Consider the following 18,647-nt stretch of genomic DNA (forward strand, 5'->3'; position numbering starts at 1 on the left):
CCCGCGCCCCCCCCCGAGGACCCCAGAGGCCACCCACGGAGCTGGGTCCCGCCGGTAGGGACCAACCTTGATTTACGCTGGCGGGACTCTCGTTAAACGGGCGGGACTTCGGCCCATCGCGGCCCGGAGAATTCAGGCGGCCCCGGGGCCCATTGAGTCGCGCCGGTCCCCGCCATTCTCCAAGGCGGGCGGCGCGATTCGCACCGGGGCGATTTTTGGGGGGCCGGAGAATTCGCAGGACGAGATTCACGCCGACCGCCGGCGATTCTCCAACCCGGTGGGGGGTCGGAGAATCCTGCCCAGAGTCACGCACAAAGGAGGTAGGTCATTTCAAGTGGCCGACCTGGTAATTGTCAGGAACTTCGCCTCAGGCCCACTTTGACTACGAGGCAGAATTGTATCTAAGTCAGGCCCAGTTACGTACACGGTTGATTTGAACGGCAGGTCAGTGCAGATGCATGTTGACCACACAAGAAGCCAGGGGACCACAACCCCAATCTTGGAATAGATGGAGCGAACAGGTGGCACTCGAGCTCCCATAGTGGAGCCAGAACCGAGTGAATCTAGCAGTTCTGAGGAGGCCCCATCGACAGCCGAGGAGGGAACTGGAGAAAGGCATGTCCCCTCTGTAATGGCCTAATCTTAGAGAAAATCTTCCATGGATGACAAAATTGCTCCCTCAGTGGTTGAGAAGCCGATTGGGGGACTATGACAATCTACAAGGCCCAGAGAATTCCACAACAGGTTGACATTGTGATGATCTCTTATAGACTCTCTCCCCTTATGCTTCTCAAACCTTTTTATTGTATATAGTGACTGTACATAACCTGTTTTGCAATATGTTGTTTCGGGACCTAAGGGGGAGGAATGTGGTCGCACGGTCCTTTAAGGGATGAGCCCACGTGGTCCACATGACCGACTTGGGAGCTATCGTGCGGGAGCGTATGGACCCTAACCAATGGAGAAAACGTGCAGGGTCCTGGGCAGAGTGGCCACTGGAGCCGGAGAATGAAGATACCTCCTCAGTGACTCTGTGCATGCATATAGTTTACCTTTACCTGTTACCAATAAACCCTTGTTCAGTTATACTGGAAGTCTCCCTAGTATTGCCTCCAGCCACCACATTAATTAAATCACGAAAGAAGATTATCTGGCTATTATTTCACTGATGTTTTTGGGACCTAGTTGTGTAAAATGCCTGCCATGTTTCTCATGATATAAAGGACTTCATTGGCTGAAAAGTGACTTGAGATGTTCTGAAGTCATGAACGGTGCTCCATACATACCAGTCTTGTTTTCCCATGCTGATGGAACCGCTGTGTATTTCCAGTAATTTCTTGTTTATCTTTCTAATTCCTGAACCCAGCGATGCTTGAGCTGATGGCAATGTTTCCCTGTTGCCATGGGTGATATCAATTAATTCACCGAGCACAAACAAAGGATCCAATTATGCTCTTCCTGATCCATGTACAACACAACACGGACCACTTACCCAGTGAACTTTCAGACCCTCTGCGCATCTTGCTAAATAGTCGGCGCAGAACCCATTGTCATTACAAAAACACAAATTAGAGGCTGCGATAATGAGGTCCGCACTTTATTGAGTCAAATCAGACCTATCGACAAAGAAGCCAGCTTTAGTAACACATTGTGAATAGACTTACTATGGCTTCCTGGAAACCATCACTTTGAACTGTCACTATGAATAAAATTAACTCAAGTACCCACATATCAAAGAGGAACGTTTAACATCTGAAGAGAGCTAGCTAGAGTGCACTCTCTGCCACAGGATCCAAAACACACAGGTCTGAAGCACTATCAGTTGCTGAGTTGGATCTGTAATTGGGGGCTCTTTGGAGTCAAAGTGGCTGTGGAAACTAACAGCTGCCTCTTGCAAATGCTGCTAATAAGATGAGCAGGGGCCCACCCAGCTGACGTGTAAAAGAGATTACATCTGATCATCAGGATCAGATTATTCCGGAAACAGGCATTGCTTCTTTCTCACATTATCATTCTCATCATTCCGCTTTCATTGTGAGCCCAGGGACGATTTAACCAAATTGGCCTGCTTGAGTTTGGCAGAGTGATTTCGAAGGGAGCAGGGCAGCTTAGCCCACCCCATCCACAAGCCCACCCCGACCTTCGGAGCTCCAGCTACCACTTTGCTTTGGAAGGCGTGCGATTACAGTCATCCTGATCCTATTTGCAGGGACCTACAGCTGTAATTATTCCCCTCTTCAACATTTTTGGGGGAATTTGCTGTTGAGAATAATATCACCAGGTCTCAGATTACCGAGAGACAGATGCTTCGTTACTGAACGTGTCGGGTCTGGCTGGAGAAACATCTACTTTTAAGCATGAATTTGAAAATTGAATTAATCTTTTTTATCATCATTTTTGCAACACACAAAGTTACTGGGAATAATGGTAAGTTGATTACTGGATGTTGGATTTGCTAATTCTATTGTACAAAATATTGAAATAGATGGTGACTGAACACGGCACTGTGGCACAGTTGGTTAGCATTGCTGCCTCACAGCTCGAGGGTCCCAGGTTCAATTCCAGCCTTGGGTCACTGTCTGTGTGGAGTTTGCACTTTCTCCCCGTGTCTGCGTAGGTTTCTTCCGGGTGCTCCGGTTTCCTCCTACAGTCAAAAGATATGCAGGTTAGGTGGATTGCCATGATAAATTGCCCCTTCGTATCCAGGTATGTGCAGATTAGGTGGGGTTACAGGGATAGGGTGGGGAGTGAGCCCAGGTAGGGTGCTCTTTCAGCAGATTTGTGCAGACATGACCAGAGAATGGTCTCCTTCTGCACTGTAGGAATTCTATGGTTAACAGGGAAGCAGTATTCTATTCATAGCATGATTTTGTGGAGTTAAGAAGCACTGTCATGGTGTAGGACGCAGATATTCTCCTCTTTCTCTGTCTGGTGTCTCCAACAAGCCATGTATTACCCATTGCCAAAGAGCATGGGTACAACCTCCTCCTCAATATCCACTTAGTCCTGACTTAACTTGATCACAGGGGCATCCATGAGAAAATGGAAACTATGAGAAGCTTTTTCACCTTCTTCAGAAGACTAGAACCATAAAACACAACCTCTACTTGAACAGGGTAAATCCTAAACTATTCGCTGGAAAGAATGGGCTGCAATTTGATGGAATAGTAAAAGGCATGAGTGACACACTTCATTATAAATGCAGAAATTTACCAGCAACTTGTGGTAAGGATGTGAATTGCAACCTAGCACAAGTGGTGGAAGATATGCGTTGTTCAGCAATTAGCTCTGCAAAATCAGCATCTCGAATTTAACCTCCATGTAGAGTTACTACAGTGAAAAAGGAGGCCATTCGACCCATTGAGTCAGCATCAATCCTCTGAAAGAGTGCCCTAGCTCGACCCACTCCCCCACCCTGTCCCCGCCACCCCACTTAATCTGCATATCTTTGGACACTAAGGGGCAATTTTAGCATGGGTATTCCATCTAACCTGCGCATCATTGGACTGTGGGAGGAAACCTGAGAACCTGGAGGAAACCCATGCAGACAACGGGAGTACATGCAAACTCCACACAGACAGCCACCAAAGGCTGGAATTGAACCCAGGTCCCTGGCGCTGTGAGGCAGCAGTGCTAACCACTGTGCCACCGTGAGTTTCATTACGTTGCTGCAATTACACATTATTGTCCATGACATTTATCCCAGGAAATTAAGTATCATAAGTATCATAATTGTTGCGACCCCCTTGGGGGCCAAGAACCGTGCTCTGTACGATTCCCCCCTTTACCACAAAGTATGAAGTCCATCAGTAATTGGGAGTGGGGTGTCCCCTTAACAAGGGGGAACCTCTCAAATAAAAACCTCGACCTGGGTGCAGCTCAAAGAGAGTGGCCCTTCGGGGGTGTAGGTTTGTGATTTTGGTATACCATCCTACCATGCATTCCTGCATCTCTTCTATTGGATTCTACAACAATGAGTAGTTTAGACATGTTTTACTATGATCATTGTCAATGATTGCTGATCAATTTCTGTATCGCATAAAGTGTGGAGTCTCATTCCGTCAGACAGTGAAATAATTTTGCAGACTTTATAACTTTTTTTTATGAGGCAGAGTCTTACCATATATTTCGAAGCGTGGGTGCCAGTAAGAAAGCCGGCAGAATCCTGCTGGGGGAAAACCTCACCTTATATTCAGCCTCTTTAAGAATTTATTTTCTCCACGTGAATCACACCATGCTCATGATGGCTTGCCCCTGATATGGGAAAATGGGGGGGGGGGGGGGGGGGGGGGGCTGCCCCCGCGTTTTACAAAGGGAGCCCTTACAAAACTTCTGGATGGTGTCGAGCAGAGGCGGGAAATCTTCTACCCAACAATCGAGCAAACGTCCATCCAGCAAAGTGACCAACCCTGCCCGGGAGGCTGTGGCTGGGATTATGAGCACTAGCTCACTCCAAAAGAGGACAGGGCTGCAGTGTCATAAGAAGATGAATGACCTGCTTTGTGCAGCCTGGGTAAGTCTGCCTCCTCATGTCTCCTTCAGCACCCCTTAACACAGCCCTCACATCGCCATGTGATCTCAATCTCACCCAACATGCGGGGTCATGGCACTTCCCATTCGATGCCCCAGAATCCCCCAGTAACTCCTTTGTCCCATAAATGCCCGCTCCCACTCACCGCCCATGCATGCCACACTTAATAATAATAAAAATCATCTTTATTGTTACAAATAGGCTTACATTAACACGGCAATGAAGTTACTGTGAAAATCCCCTTGTCGCCTGTTCTGGTACACAGAGGGAGAATTCAGAATGTCCAATTCACCTAACAAGCAATTTTTTCGGAGGAAACCCACGCAGACACGGGGAGAAGGTGCAGACTCCACACAGACGGTGACACAAGCCGAGACTCGAACCTGGGACTCTGGAGCTGTGCTACCATGCTGCCCACTCATCCCCATCTGGCATGGCACGACCCCCACCTACAGTCTTACAATCTGTCTCAATGCAGGACAAACTCGGGCACAACAGGTGTGAGTGGGCACAGCTGGCCAAAATGATGCCGGAGCTCAAGACCCTAACCCCATTTGAGAACGAGCCGTTGAGCTTGCCGGCGAAGAGCAGGGCTGGTCTTGTGCAGAGGGCAAGGTCGGGGCCAAAGACACAAGTGACAACCCTCAACACATCCCACCATGGTACGAGCTTCACAGATGACCTTCCTCCTATCAGTGTTCCCCAGTCTCGCACTAATGTCATCTCGCTTCCATTGCAGTTCAAACAGCAGAGCAGCCCGAACACTCCTCGTGCCCCCTGGATATCACAGACCAAAGCAACTCCGAGGCAGATATCTCAGAGACCACATGGAAGAGGTGTTACAGGGTTCCTCGTGGTGCAGTAGTTAGGCCTGATGCCTCACGGTGCCAAGGACCCGGGTACGATCCCGGCCTGGGTCATTGTCCATGTGGAGTTTGCACATTCTCCCCGTGTTTGCGTGGGTCTCACCCCCACAACCCAAAAAATGTGCAGGTTAGGTGGATTGGCCACGCTAAATTGTCCCTTAGTTGGAAAAACTCCACCAGTACAAATGCTTGCACCTCAGTGGGATTAAGTAGTAGGCAGGCCTCTGAGTCACTCATTGGTGTGTACCTTACAGCTGATGTTCCACAGCAGACGGAGGCAGGAACACCCCAGGGGTCTGGCTCTCAAGGGGTTATGGAGCTCAGGACCCTGTTGAGACCCAGGACAATGACATACTCCTGGTTATTGTCGTCTTAGAGCTGCTGCAGTTGCAAAGGAGGAGTCCCATCGCCTTCTGTCCGAGGAGATGGTGCCGCATCTCAAACACAATGAGGCCGACACTGCAGGGGTAGCGTCTGCAGTGGAGACCTTGACTCAGGAGGTGCACACCATGGCGAGAGATGTCCACACCAAGGTTCAGCTCATAACTTCCTTGGCTGAGGGCATGACCTCATGGTGCAGGGCTTCAACTGCATGGTGCAGGCACGAATATCCATCCAATAGTGTCAGAGCCAGAGGGCGGTGGAGCTTCTGGATCTCACTTCAGCTGCCCTTCCATCTCAAGGAGTCCAGTAGCCCTGGGCACCCGAAGAGAATAGGATCAGGAGGAGTGCAGCCTGGGGCCTTCCACCCAGGAGACCCTGGGGTTATCTGACCCCTCTGACAACCCCTCCTTGTGAGCAACACACCTCCAGCCCCGCACACTGATCTGGATCTGGACATGAGGGAGTGGTATCTCTTGCAGTTCACAAATGATGCCCCATGCGATTATGAGGAATGCGGAGACACGTGGGTACAGTCAATGACACCCTGCACCTGGAGCATACCTGCTATGTGGGCAAAGCCCATGGCCCTGGCATCCTGGCTTGCCTGCTCCAAGTTGATATTCACATGGGCCCTGGCAAATAGTGCATCTGTGACCTCCCTTATGCATTTGTGCCCTGCCCAGCCTCCCCCTCTTCTGCAGGGCACTGTTCCTCGCCATGTGCAGCCATACATCGATGTCGCTGCTGCTGGTCGATGTCAATGAGAACATTTAAGTGAACGATGAGGAGTCCTGACAATGCCCTGACCTACAACCCGCTCAGAATCTGGGACATCCACCCATGTGCATTCCGCCAATGTGAGCGCTTTCCACTGAGCCTCACTTCCTCCCCGTCACATAATAACCACTTCCCCACAGTTAGAACATAGAACATAAAACATACAGTGCAGAAGCAGGCCATTCGGCCCATCGAGTCTGCACTAACCCACTTAAGCCCACACTTTCCCCCTATCCCCGTAACACAAGAACCCCTCCTAACCTTTTTGGTCACAAAGGGCAATTTATCATGGCCAATCCACCTAACCTGCAGGTCTTTGGACTGTGGGAGGAAACTGGGGCACCCGGAGGAAACCCATGCACACACGGGGAGAACGTGCAGACTCTGCACAGTCAGTGACCCAGCAGGTAATCGAACCTGGGACCCTGGTGCTGTGAAGCCACAGTGCTATCCACTTGTGCTACCGTGCTGCCCAAAGTTGTCCACGTTGTCGCTCTCAACGCCACTTGAATGAAAGGCTTTGACCCTTGAGAGCCCCAGCGGTCCCTAACCCCCCATGGGCGATGAGTGAGGGCAGTTGAGTTAATTCAATGGACCTGCGATCTAACCTCACAGGGGAACAAGGCACTGCCCCCTATCTTCCTTTGAACAGGGTGACTGATGAACGCATTCACCATAATGCCTTGCATTTGGGGCTACATGTGTCACCTCTTTGTCATGTAGATTTGAGTATGAGCCTTGGAGTTCAATGCTTCAGGTCAATACAATTTGGGTGCCAATGAGTGGCACACTCAATCATTGTATTGCTGACTAAATTGGCACAATTGACTCGTCAGGGGTGGGTGATTAAGCAACTGTCTTCCCCTTGTGGCAGGCAAGGCACACTTGATGCACGTGAAGACTGAAAATAGCATGTCAACATCATACTTGCGGGGCACTCTCGTCCCCCCAGCTCTCAAGGGGCTGCAGATTAAACAAGCGTTCCATCTTGAACAGCCAGCCACCCAGACACTAATCCTTGATAGCCTGGTCCCATAACCAGTGGCTTTGAACTTCCAGATATCTCATGCCCTCTGGCTTCACAGTGCTGCCTGAGTGTCGGGGTTCATTATCTCTGCAGTTGTCCTCCCCACTGTGTGAGGGTCTTCAGTCCTCCTGAGGCTGGGAGCCACACCTTGTCAGAGTTCCTCACTCTTCCCATCCAGCCTGCCATCTTATGGGACCCCACCCATGAACTGCCCACTTTCCAGTTGCCACACAATCCCTTAGCGGTTATGTCACCACAAGCCCAGAAGGAGGACACAGGATGCGATGCCTGAATACCAGATTCCTTTAAACCTAGAGAAATGAAGGGCCGTTAGACCTGTGGGTGGTCCAACCCCCGATGTCAATAATGAACCCCACTACACCCCTACCCCCCCCCCCCCCCCCCCCCACTACACTCCCCCGGCCCGGAATGGACCTTATCAAAGTCCATCGCATCCTCTCCGCTGCCCCGTCTGTGGCTGGCATAGAGGGTAATGACGACCTGAGCTCTCACCTCCAATATCCCCTTTGGGATGGCACTGTGAAGCCAGGTTCTTGCTTTTATATAGCTGTTGTAAATCACGGTGGGAACCGATGAATATTCAGTGAGGGGGGAAGTCCCGGCGGGAGGACGCACGATATTATAATGTATTTAAGTGAAGTTCCAGGCCTTCTGTAGTGGGATTCTCATTGTGGCACTGGCGAGGGGCCCAGAAAATCAGAAAATGTGATCTGGCCGACGAGAATCGGGGAACGCAATTCTCGCCGTATTTTCCGCCCAGGTCGCCATTCTCACTGACGGCTAATGTGGGCTCAGAATTCCCCCATTTCTGTTCTGTCTCTCTTAATCCAGTCTTTCGCATTCTTTGTTACCGTGCCTGATTCATCTCAAATTCATCCTCCTTTTTGGTTCTTTCTCTACTTATTTCTTAATCCTTGAATCTCATTGGTTAAAGGAATACACTGTTGGTCCTATCATTCAAAAGGCGCAGACCAGCCTGTTGCCTTAGTCTTGCTGATAATTGCTTGCTCCTACAGGAACCCACAGGACAAAAAAAACAGTGAGCAGAATGGCGCAGAAAACAAATCGAACTGGTCACATTATAGGAGGGATGTGATTGCACTGGAAAGGGTGCAGAGACGATGACCAGGATGTTGCCTGGGTTGGAGAGTTTTAGACATGAAGAGAGATTGGATAGACTGGGGTTGTTTGCCTTGGAGCAAAGGAGACTGAGGGGGGACATGATTATGAGGGGCAAATATAGTCCACACCAAGAAACCTTTCCCCTTGGTAGAGGAATCAATGACCAGGGGGCATAGACTTAAAGTAAGTGGCTGGATATTTAGAGGGGATGTGAGGAAAAACCTTTTTATTCAGAGGGTGGTGGAAGTCTGGAACTCACTGTCTGAAAGGGTGGTGGAGGCAGAGACCCTCATAACATTTAAGAAATATTTAGATGTGCACTTGCGATGCTAAGGTATACAAGGCCAAGTGCTGGAAAATGGGATTAAAATACTTAGTCGTTGTTTTTGACTGGCGCAGACACAATGGGCCAAAGGCCCCTTTCTATGACTCTAGGACACACTCCAGTAAATCCAGGCCCAATCTTTCAGTGAACAAGGTTTCATAGGGAGATGGTGGAAACCGTAGTGATTTATACAAATACAAATTAGATATTTTCCTTCGGAACATACTATGTTGAGGGAGAAACTATGTACTGTGTATTGGGAAGATCAGGGGACTTGGAGGTACGGTTCCCAGAGCTTGCACTACAAAGATTGTCTCACCTTATACCCAAATCCATTATAAACTAATTGATTGCTGCAATTATTTATTGTGCCTATCTGGATGGTAGAAGGCCCAAATAAACAGACCTTGGTAATTTTTTCTAGCATGTCCTACTTTCCTCTTTGATTTTCAATCCTTTCCTTGGCCAGCCTTCCCACAGCAAGACAGCTAAGGGTAGAAGTTCTGCAGGTGAAGTGGGCAATCCCAAATCATATACACCCTGGCACAAGCCATCGATGCTCCAACACTTTGCTTCATCTTGCCACCTTCTCATCTGCTCTTCTTACTGCTGTCGATTGGGAGTGATGTGTATAATCAGTACATGTCTATGTATTCACTACAAGGATATTACTTTCCCACTTATGAAGCATTAAATAATTGGCGAGAGTCAATGTATTTACCAGAACATATCCAATTGAATGATGATGTGGCTGTGACAATATGGATATTGTATGGTAGATGAAGGGTTAACAATTTCATGTAAATGCATCTAACTATCAGATGGTTACCAAGAGCAGTCACGTAGATCACGTGACATCCTTCATTCTGGGAGAAGGTGTTTAGGCGTGATAGAGAGCAGTCGTGTATTCAGGAGATCTGTAGTAGAGTTATAGAATAGTTTATTTAGCAACCTTTGTATCTTAGGAAGACGTTCAAATCTAATTATAAGTAGTGTTAATAAATAAGCTTTGTTAATCAACATAGCTTTGTTGAACATTACACATCAAAGCCATCCTTATCAAGGAACCAAAGAACATCACAGTAGCAAGCCCTTAAAACAATTAAGTTCATATTAACAACATGTCAAAGGCAAGATAGCCTAATCGCTGATTTCCATCATTCCCCATATGCTGCCAGGGACCTAAACTCTAGAATTACCACAGGATGTTTCCACCTCTCTCTCGCTCTCTCTCTCTCTCTCTCTGTCTCCTTTTTTAACATGCTCCTTTAAATGTACCCCTTTTACCAAGCTTTTAGCCACTTCCTTGTGTAGCTCGGTGTGGGATTGTGTGTGATAACATTTCTGTGAAGCCATTTGGGACATTTCACTGTTAGAGGTGTTGTGTAAATACAAGTTCTTTTTGTTAAAATGACCAAACAGTGCCTGTAATCTGACAACCATTCTCACTCGGGGAGAGAAATTGACTTGTGAACAGTGCAACCAATATTGTATAAAGAATCAACGCTTGAGACTGCTAAGCTCCCGGGATCGGACGGTAGGTAGCTTAGAGCATCAAAGGAAACTCTGGACGAACTTTACGAGGAACAGGTTGCTCCAACATTGCTGAAATTATGCACAACTCAAAGGAGGGGAATTTGAAACCTACAAGAAAGTTTTGTCAAGGTTTCAGCTACAAAAGCAAAGATTGCTAATGCTGACAATCCAAAATCAAAACATAAATGCTGGAAATGCTCAGCATGTTACGCAGCATCTGTGGAGGGAGAAAGAAAGGGCAGAATAATATAGTGGCATTATGGTATGGATGGATCTCCCCTCATCCCATCCCCCAATCCCAGCCACCCCCAGAAGCAAGCTTGGCATGGAGCTGTCCTTCTCTCTGTCAGCACACCCCACAGCCGTAACATGCTGTGGGTGAGCTGAATTGGGGCAGTGTGGGACTCCAACCCCTCACTGGGGAGAAAGTCCCACCCTTGGGAGTTACCAAACAATCCAGTTGGCCAGCAGCTCCATCAGTCCTGACAGTGCCAGTAGTACGCTGGTGGGAATCCCTGCGATGCAAGCAGGAATAAGAATTCCTATGGATTCCGGAGCCAGCATTTTGGGCAGGGTGGGTTTGAGCAGTTTAGGGAAGGGTTCAGTGGGGTGGGGATGGTGTGTTTAGTAGAGCAGGTGGGTCAGACGAAAGGGGATTTGATCTAGGGGTGGGGTGCCCCCAATCTGCAAGGGTCTCCGTCCCCAAAGGTAGCACCCACTACCATGTTTTGCCTCGCCTTTGAAAAAGTTTTTTTTAAATCGGCCTTTCCACTTCCGCCCAACTGCCCAAATCAACCGTTTCATGGTGCAAGCAGTGTGTTATCAGGGTCAACCTGCCGGTCAACCTAGGCCCAACCATCTTCAGCTGCTTCATCAATGACCTTCCTTCCATTATAAGTTCAGAAGTGAGGATGTTTGCGAATGACTGCACAATGTTCAGCACCATTCGCGACTCCTCAGATAATGAAGCAGTCCATGTCCAAATGCAGCAAGACATGGAGAATATCCAGACTTGGGCTGACAGGTGGCAAGTTACATTCGTGCCACACAAGTACCAGGCAATGGCCATCTCCTACAAAAGAGGATCTAACCACTGCCCCTTGACATTCAATGGCATTACCATCGCTGAATCCTCCACAATCAACATCGTGGAGGTTACCATTGATCAGAAACTGAACTGGACTAGCCACATTAATGCTGTGGCTACCAGGGCAGGTCAAAGACCAGGAATTCTATGGCAAGAAACTCACCTCCTCACCCTCCCAAAGCCTGTCCACCATCTACAAGGCGCAAGTCAGGAGTGTAATGGAATACTCTCCACTTGCCTGGATGAGTGCAGCTATAACAACACCCAAGAAGCTCAACACCATCCAGGACAAAGCAGTCGCTTGATTGCTCCCCTTCCACAAACATTCAAACCCTCCACCACCGATGAACAGTGGCAGCCGTGTGTACCATCTACAAGATGCACTGCAGTAAATCACCAGGGTTTTGTTAGACAGCACCTTCCAAACCCACGACCACTACCATCTAGAAGGACAAGAGCAGCAGATACCTGGGAACCCCACCAGCTGGAGGTTCCCCTACAAGTCACTCACCACCCTGACTTGGAAATATACTGGGCTGGATTCTCTGCCGTCAGGATGCTCCATTTTGCCGGCAGCCCGGGGGGTTCCCGCTGGCGTGGGGCTTCCCTACAATGGGAAACCCCATTCACCAGCCAGCGAAACAGAGCATCCCGCCGGTGTGCTGAATCAGAAATGTGGCGCGGCGGAACGGAGAATCCAGACCATTATTTTTCTTTCATTGTCGCTGGGTCAAAATCCTGGAAATCCCCCCGTAACAGCACAGTGGGTGTACCTATATCGCAGGGATTGCAGGGGCTCACTACCACCATCTGCAGGGAAGCTAGGGATAGACAATGAATGCTGGCCAACCAGCGAAGCCCACATCACGTAAATTAATTTTAAAAAACAAGCTCAATTGACAATTGATTCTTTACTTAAATATGGTCATGGGCTACCAATTTTCGCATCTCCATATCATGCTGGTGAGCTCAGGGTAATGCAGGAAAGTGGTGGGGTGGGCACTCGCCCTATTTTACAGACCCCCCCCCCTCCTGAAAACCACACCCTATGGGGGCACAGAAAATGCAACCCAAAGTTAATTGGCACCATCTACCCCAATGGGAACCGAGACCCATAGCACGATTAGCCAGGTGTTTCCAACAGTGGGGGAAACAAGAAACACCATGCTTTCAAACAGCCAATTGGGTAGATCATGGGCCTCAGCGGGGAACATGTGGCTCAGGCCGCACTCAGTCTCGTTTTCTGCACTGAGGAGCTCCGATCGCCGAAACTCCTCAATGTACGGTGAGATTGGGATGCCATTTTTAAATGCCGTCCCGATCCCTCGAACCCCCCTACAACAAATCCCCCAAGCCCCAACTCACCCATAAGGGTTCCTTGCACCCCCCCCCCCCCGGCACCCGGACAGGGCACCCCTGGGGCCCGATCCCCAGCACACAAATAATGCCAGCTTAGCACCTTGGCAATACCAGGTTGGCACCCTGCCAGTGTCCCTGCCAGTGCCACCTGGGCACATTGGCAGTGTAAGGCTGGCACCCACATGTGCCCAGGTGGTACCATCAGTGTCAGGGTGCACCCTGCCGAGTGAGTAAGCATCTGGGGCCTACGATCCCGTGGGGGCCTACGATCCCCTGGGAGATCCCCATGAGCTATACCATCAAACAGGGACTGGCACTGAACAGCACTCGCCCAAGGTCTCCAAGGCGAGGGGTTAGATCCCATCCCTTGGTTGGATCTCGGGAATGCATATTAAAGTGAGAGTAGCTGTCTCACTCTAACGTGCAGATTTGCCAGAAAGTGCACCCGCCCACAATGGGTGGAATTCACATCGCGACGTATACTGCAATCTCACGAGGCATGACAAGCAGGTAGATCCCGGACAAAGGGTCTTCCAGTATCTACGGGCTGCGCCACGCTACTTTTTGGGTGCAACACAGCCAGTAGATCTCGCCCATTATTTCAGGTTGATGACATATCACCAGAACTGGCCTTTCTCATGAAAGGTCAAGAAACTAAGGATGGCACGGCAGCACAGTCGTTAGCACTGTTGCTTCACAGCTCCAGGGTCCCATGTTTGATTCCTGGTTTGGGTCATTGTCTGTGCGGAGGCTGCACATTCTCCCCGTGTCTGCTTGGGTTTCCTCCGGGTGCTCTCGTTTCCTCCCACAGTCCAAAGATGTGCAGGTCAGATGGATTGACCTTGCTAATATTGGCCCATAGAGTCCAAAAAAGGTTGGGTGGGGTTACTGGGTTACGGGGATAGGGTGGAGGTTGGGCTTGGGTGGGGTGCTCTTTCCAAGGGCTGGTGCAGACTCGATGGGTCGAATGGCCTCCTTCTGCACTGTAAATTCTTTGATACTATGAACTGAAACAACAACCCTGTTTCTGTGTTCAGAGATGCTGCTGGACCAGCATTTTCTGTTTAATGTCAGAAGAAGGATATCTAATTGAATTAAAAGTCATAGGAATCCGAGGCAAAGACATGTCCTGGGCCAGAAGCTGCCTCACATAAGAAACAGAACCTATATTGGGGAGGTATAAAGCTCAATTGTGCAAATCTCACAATGGGTCAGTGTTTGAACTCATGTTTTTAATCCTTTTGTTGTGGAGATGTCGGCGTTGGACTGGGGTGAGCACAGTAAGAAGTTTTACAACACCAGGTTAAAGTCCAACAGGTTTGTTTCGAATCACTAGCTTCCGGAGTGCAACTCCTTCCTCAGGTGAATGAGGAGGTGGGTTCCACAAACACATATAAAGACAAATTCAGTGATGCAAGATGTTACTTTGAATGTGAGTTTTTGTACGCAATTAAGTCTTTACAGGTCCAAACGGAGCAACTGGAGAGAGGGATAATCACCGGGTAAAGAGGTGTGAATTGTCTCAAGCCAGGGCAGTTGTTAGGATTTCGCAAGCCTAGGCCAGATGGTGGGGGGTGAATGTAATGCGCCATGAATCCAAGGTCCTGGTTGAGGCCGTACTCATGTGTGTGGAACTTGGCTATAAGTTTCTGCTCGGCGATTCTGCGTTGTCACACGTCCTGAAGGCCACCTTGGAGAACGCTTACCTGAAGATCAGAGGCTGAATGTCCTTGGCTGCTGAAGTATTCCCCGACTGGAAGGGAACATTCCTGCCTGGCGATGGTCGCACAATATCCTCTCATCCATTATCGCAGCGTCTGCATGGTCTCACCAATATACCACGTTTTGGGGACATCTTTTCCTGCAGTGTATGAGGTAGCCACATTGGCCGAGTCACACGAATATGTACCACGTACCTGGTGGGTGGAAAATTCACACCTCTTTAACCTGTGATTATCCCTCTCTCCAGTTGCTCTGTCTGCAAAGACTTAATTACCTGCAAGGACTCACATTCAAAGTATCGTCTTGCATCATTGACTTTGTCTATATATATGTTTCTGGAACCGACCTCTTCATTCACCTGAGGAAGGAGCTGTGCTCCGAAAGCTAGTGATTCGAAACAAAACTGTTGGACTTTAACCTGGGGTTGTAAGACTTCTTGCTTTAATCCTTTTGGTGATGACACAGACATTAGGCGAGCTGTAACATAAGGTGCAGCAAAACTATTTACAATGGGGTTTTGATTGGTTCTGTAACTTGACAGATGAATGAGATTTCATACAACTAAATGTCAAGTCTGGCACATAGTTCAAATTAAGTGTTTGAAGAATGCCATTGAATTAACATGCAGATGTGGGAATTAAATGGGCACGTCACTTTGTGTACAGATAAACCATTCTCCAATGAAAACTAAGAATAATAACAGTAGGTTGTAAACCTGTTCTTGAAATAATGTTGAAATAATTAAAATGTTGTGTCAGTTTTGGTTACTGCGCCTGAACAAAGATGTACTCATATTAGAAAGGACATCAGAAAGTAATATAAAGATTGCGGGCATGGCGGGTAGAGTCTGAAGAAAAAATAGAGGAACTAAACCGGAATGGAAAGAAGATGATTAAGATGTAACAAAGAAATATGAGAGGGTATAGATGGAAATTAATAAAAAGTAAATTTTGGGCAGATGTCAGAGCACAGATTGAAAATATACTTAATGTGATCAGCCCAGTAGCGTGGAGGGGAAACATCAGACATCTGAAGAATAGGGCAGTACGATGGCACAGTGGTTAGCACTGCTGCCTCACTGCACCAGGGGCAGGTAGTATGGTGGAGGTGGGGAGGCTGCAGAAAGATTTAGACAGTTTAGGAGAGTGGTCCAAGAAATGGCTGATGAAATTCAACGTGGGCAAGTGCGAGGTCTTGCACTTTGGAAAAAAGAATAGAGGCATGGACTATTTTCTAAACGGTGACAAAATTCATAATGCTGAAGTGCGAAGGGACTTGGGAGTCCTAGTCCAGGATTCTCTAAAGGTAAACTTGCAGGTTGAGTCCGTAATTAAGAAAGCAAATGCAATGTTGTCATTCATCTCTAGAGGCTTGGAATATAAAAGCAGGGATGTACTTCTGAAGCTTTATAAAGCATTAGTTAGGCCCCATTTAGAATACTGTGAGCAATTTTGGGCCCCACACCTCAGGAAGGACATACTGGCACTGGAGCGGGTCCAGCGGAGATTCACACGGATGATCCCAGGAATGGTAGGCCTAACATACGATGAACGTCTGAGGATCCTGGGATTATATTCATTGGAGTTTAGGAGGTTGAGGGGAGATCTAATAGAAACTTACAAGATAATGAATGGCTTAGATAGGGTGGATGTAGGGAAGTTGTTTCCATTAGCAGGGGAGACTAGGACCCGGGGGCACAGCCTTAGAATAAAAGGGAGTCACTTTAGAACAGAGATGAGGAGAAATTTCTTCAGCCAGAGAGTGGTGGGTCTGTGGAATTCATTGCCACAGAGGGCGGTGGAGGCCGGGACGTTGAGTGTCTTTAAGACAGAAGTTGATAAATTCTTGATTTCTCGAGGAATTCAGGGCTATGGAGAGAGAGCGGGTAAATGGAGTTGAAATCAGCCATGATTGAATGGTGGAGTGGACTCGATGGGCCGAATGGCCTTACTTCCACTCCTATGTCTTATGGTCTTATGGTCTTAGGGACCCGTGTTCAATTCCGACCTCAGGCACTTTCTCCCCGTGTGTGCGTGGGTTTCCTCCAGGCGCTCCGATTTCCTCCCACAGTCCAAAGATGTGCAGGTTTGGTGGATTGGCCATGCTAAATTCTCCCTAGTGTCCAAAGGTTGGGTGGGATTACAGGGATTGAGTGGATAGTGGGCCTAGGTAGGGTGCTCTTTCAGAGGGTCAGTGCAGACTCATTGGGCCAAATGGCCTCCTTCGGCACTGCAGCGATTCTATGATCCTCGGTTTGAAAGGGTGAAACTGATTTTGCTTGTCCTGATTTTTCTTTGCGCTATCCAACATTTTCTATTATTATCTCCCAATCTGTCAGCAAATACAGACCTTTAAATGTAAAAACAAGTGGCACTTTTCCTCTTTGCTATTTGGCCTATTTTATAACAGTTACAGGCTGGTAGGCTTAGGGTACCCTGATAGGCTGATGAAGGATATCGATTGGGAGAATGATACCAAAGCTAAAAGGGTAAAATTATGAGGACAGGTTGCATTGACCAGACTTGTAAACTCTTGAATATAAAAGATTAAGTAGTGGCCTCATCAAGATGTTTCAAATGATTAAAGAATTTTGCTAGGGTGGAGAGAGAGAAAATATTTCCTTTGCAGGGAGGGTCCAGAGGATCTGCAGGAGCCATTACCTTAAAATTAGAGCTAGGCTGTTCATGGTTGATGTCAGCAACACTCATTCAAAAGGTATTGAAGAATATGGAATCAAAGGACGTCAATAGACTTAAGATACAGATCAGACAAGAACAGCAGAACGGGTTGAATGGCCTTTTCCTGTTCCTATGTTCCTAGTGAAGTCCCGACGGGGTAAGATTACCTGCTAGGGTTTGGGGCACGACCTATCGGCCTTGCTGCACCCGACTCGGGACGCGGCGAGGGCGGGACGATTTACCGACTTCATCATGCCTCGCAAGATCGAACGTGATCTCGTGAAGCGTCACGATCTGGATCCCATCCATTGAGATTGGGATCCAGATTAACATTTTCAAGTGACCAGTTAGTCTCACTTGAATATGTCTACGCTGGATCTACCCAGCTCCCAGGAACTAACGGCCTTGCCTCGGAGACCCTGAGTGGGCACTGTTTAGCACTAGTTTCCACAAACATGGACCAGGAATACTGGAATTTGGTGGTGGTGGGCGGGGGCGGGGGGGGGGGGGTCTTCCCAGTTGACCGGGTCCCCTGGGTGGTCGGGTTATGGGCAGAGTGATATCCTGGCACTGTGACACTGCCCGACTGGCACCCTGGCAGTGCCACCCAGGTGCAATCCTGGCAATGCCAGGGTGCTTGTTAGTGCAGGAAACGGGACTAAGCCTAGGAGGGGCATTCCTTGCTGAGACCCAGGATTGATGATGCAGAGTCCTGTTTGATAGCGGGGTCGTTCTTGACCCTGCCAGCACCAGGAAACACCCAGCTAAACACGCTCAACAAGGGACTCTGTTTCATCTCCATTAAATCACACTATAACTGGCCCATAATCGCACTATAACTGGCTAATTCTTGCTTGGTGAATGTAAATAATTTTGCATCGCTCAATTTTTTGTTTAAGCTAAAAGATTATTTGCTCTGCCAAACCTGTGAAAGTTGTTCATCTTACTTCATTATCAAGTGAAACAATCGTTTTCTGTTGGCCTTGAAAGACATTAATTGATTGTGACTTGCTTGCAGGGAGCAATTGATGTGGTTAAAACAGAGGCTGATTTCATTCATTTTGGAAATGGCTTTAATGACAATTGATGGTGCATAAATAGTCATGGTCCAGAAGGCAGGACAATTGCTGTGTCAATGGAGCAAGACAGATTTGTGTTTACAGTTTAACTCTCATTCTTTGTTGTAAACAATAGGTAATTTAAAAAACAAGC

At 48.2% G+C, this 18,647-nt stretch overlaps 1 protein-coding gene across 3 annotated transcripts in view; it reads left to right on the forward strand.

The window, feature by feature from the left end:
* Nucleotides 1-1,853: 1,853 nt before the first annotated feature.
* LOC140419383 (interphotoreceptor matrix proteoglycan 1-like) overlaps nucleotides 1,854-18,647 on the forward strand; it is a 226,334-nt gene continuing 209,540 nt past the window's right edge. For all 3 annotated transcript variants that reach the window (XM_072503256.1, XM_072503260.1, XM_072503269.1), the window contains exon 1: nucleotides 1,854-2,427. In XM_072503256.1, the coding sequence (XP_072359357.1) occupies nucleotides 2,358-2,427 (70 nt within the window). In that variant the 5' untranslated portion in view covers nucleotides 1,854-2,357. The remainder of the gene's footprint in view (nucleotides 2,428-18,647) is intronic.

Source organism: Scyliorhinus torazame, chromosome 1 (genome assembly GCF_047496885.1).
Source record: "Scyliorhinus torazame isolate Kashiwa2021f chromosome 1, sScyTor2.1, whole genome shotgun sequence".
Taxonomy (NCBI): Eukaryota; Metazoa; Chordata; class Chondrichthyes; order Carcharhiniformes; family Scyliorhinidae; genus Scyliorhinus; species Scyliorhinus torazame.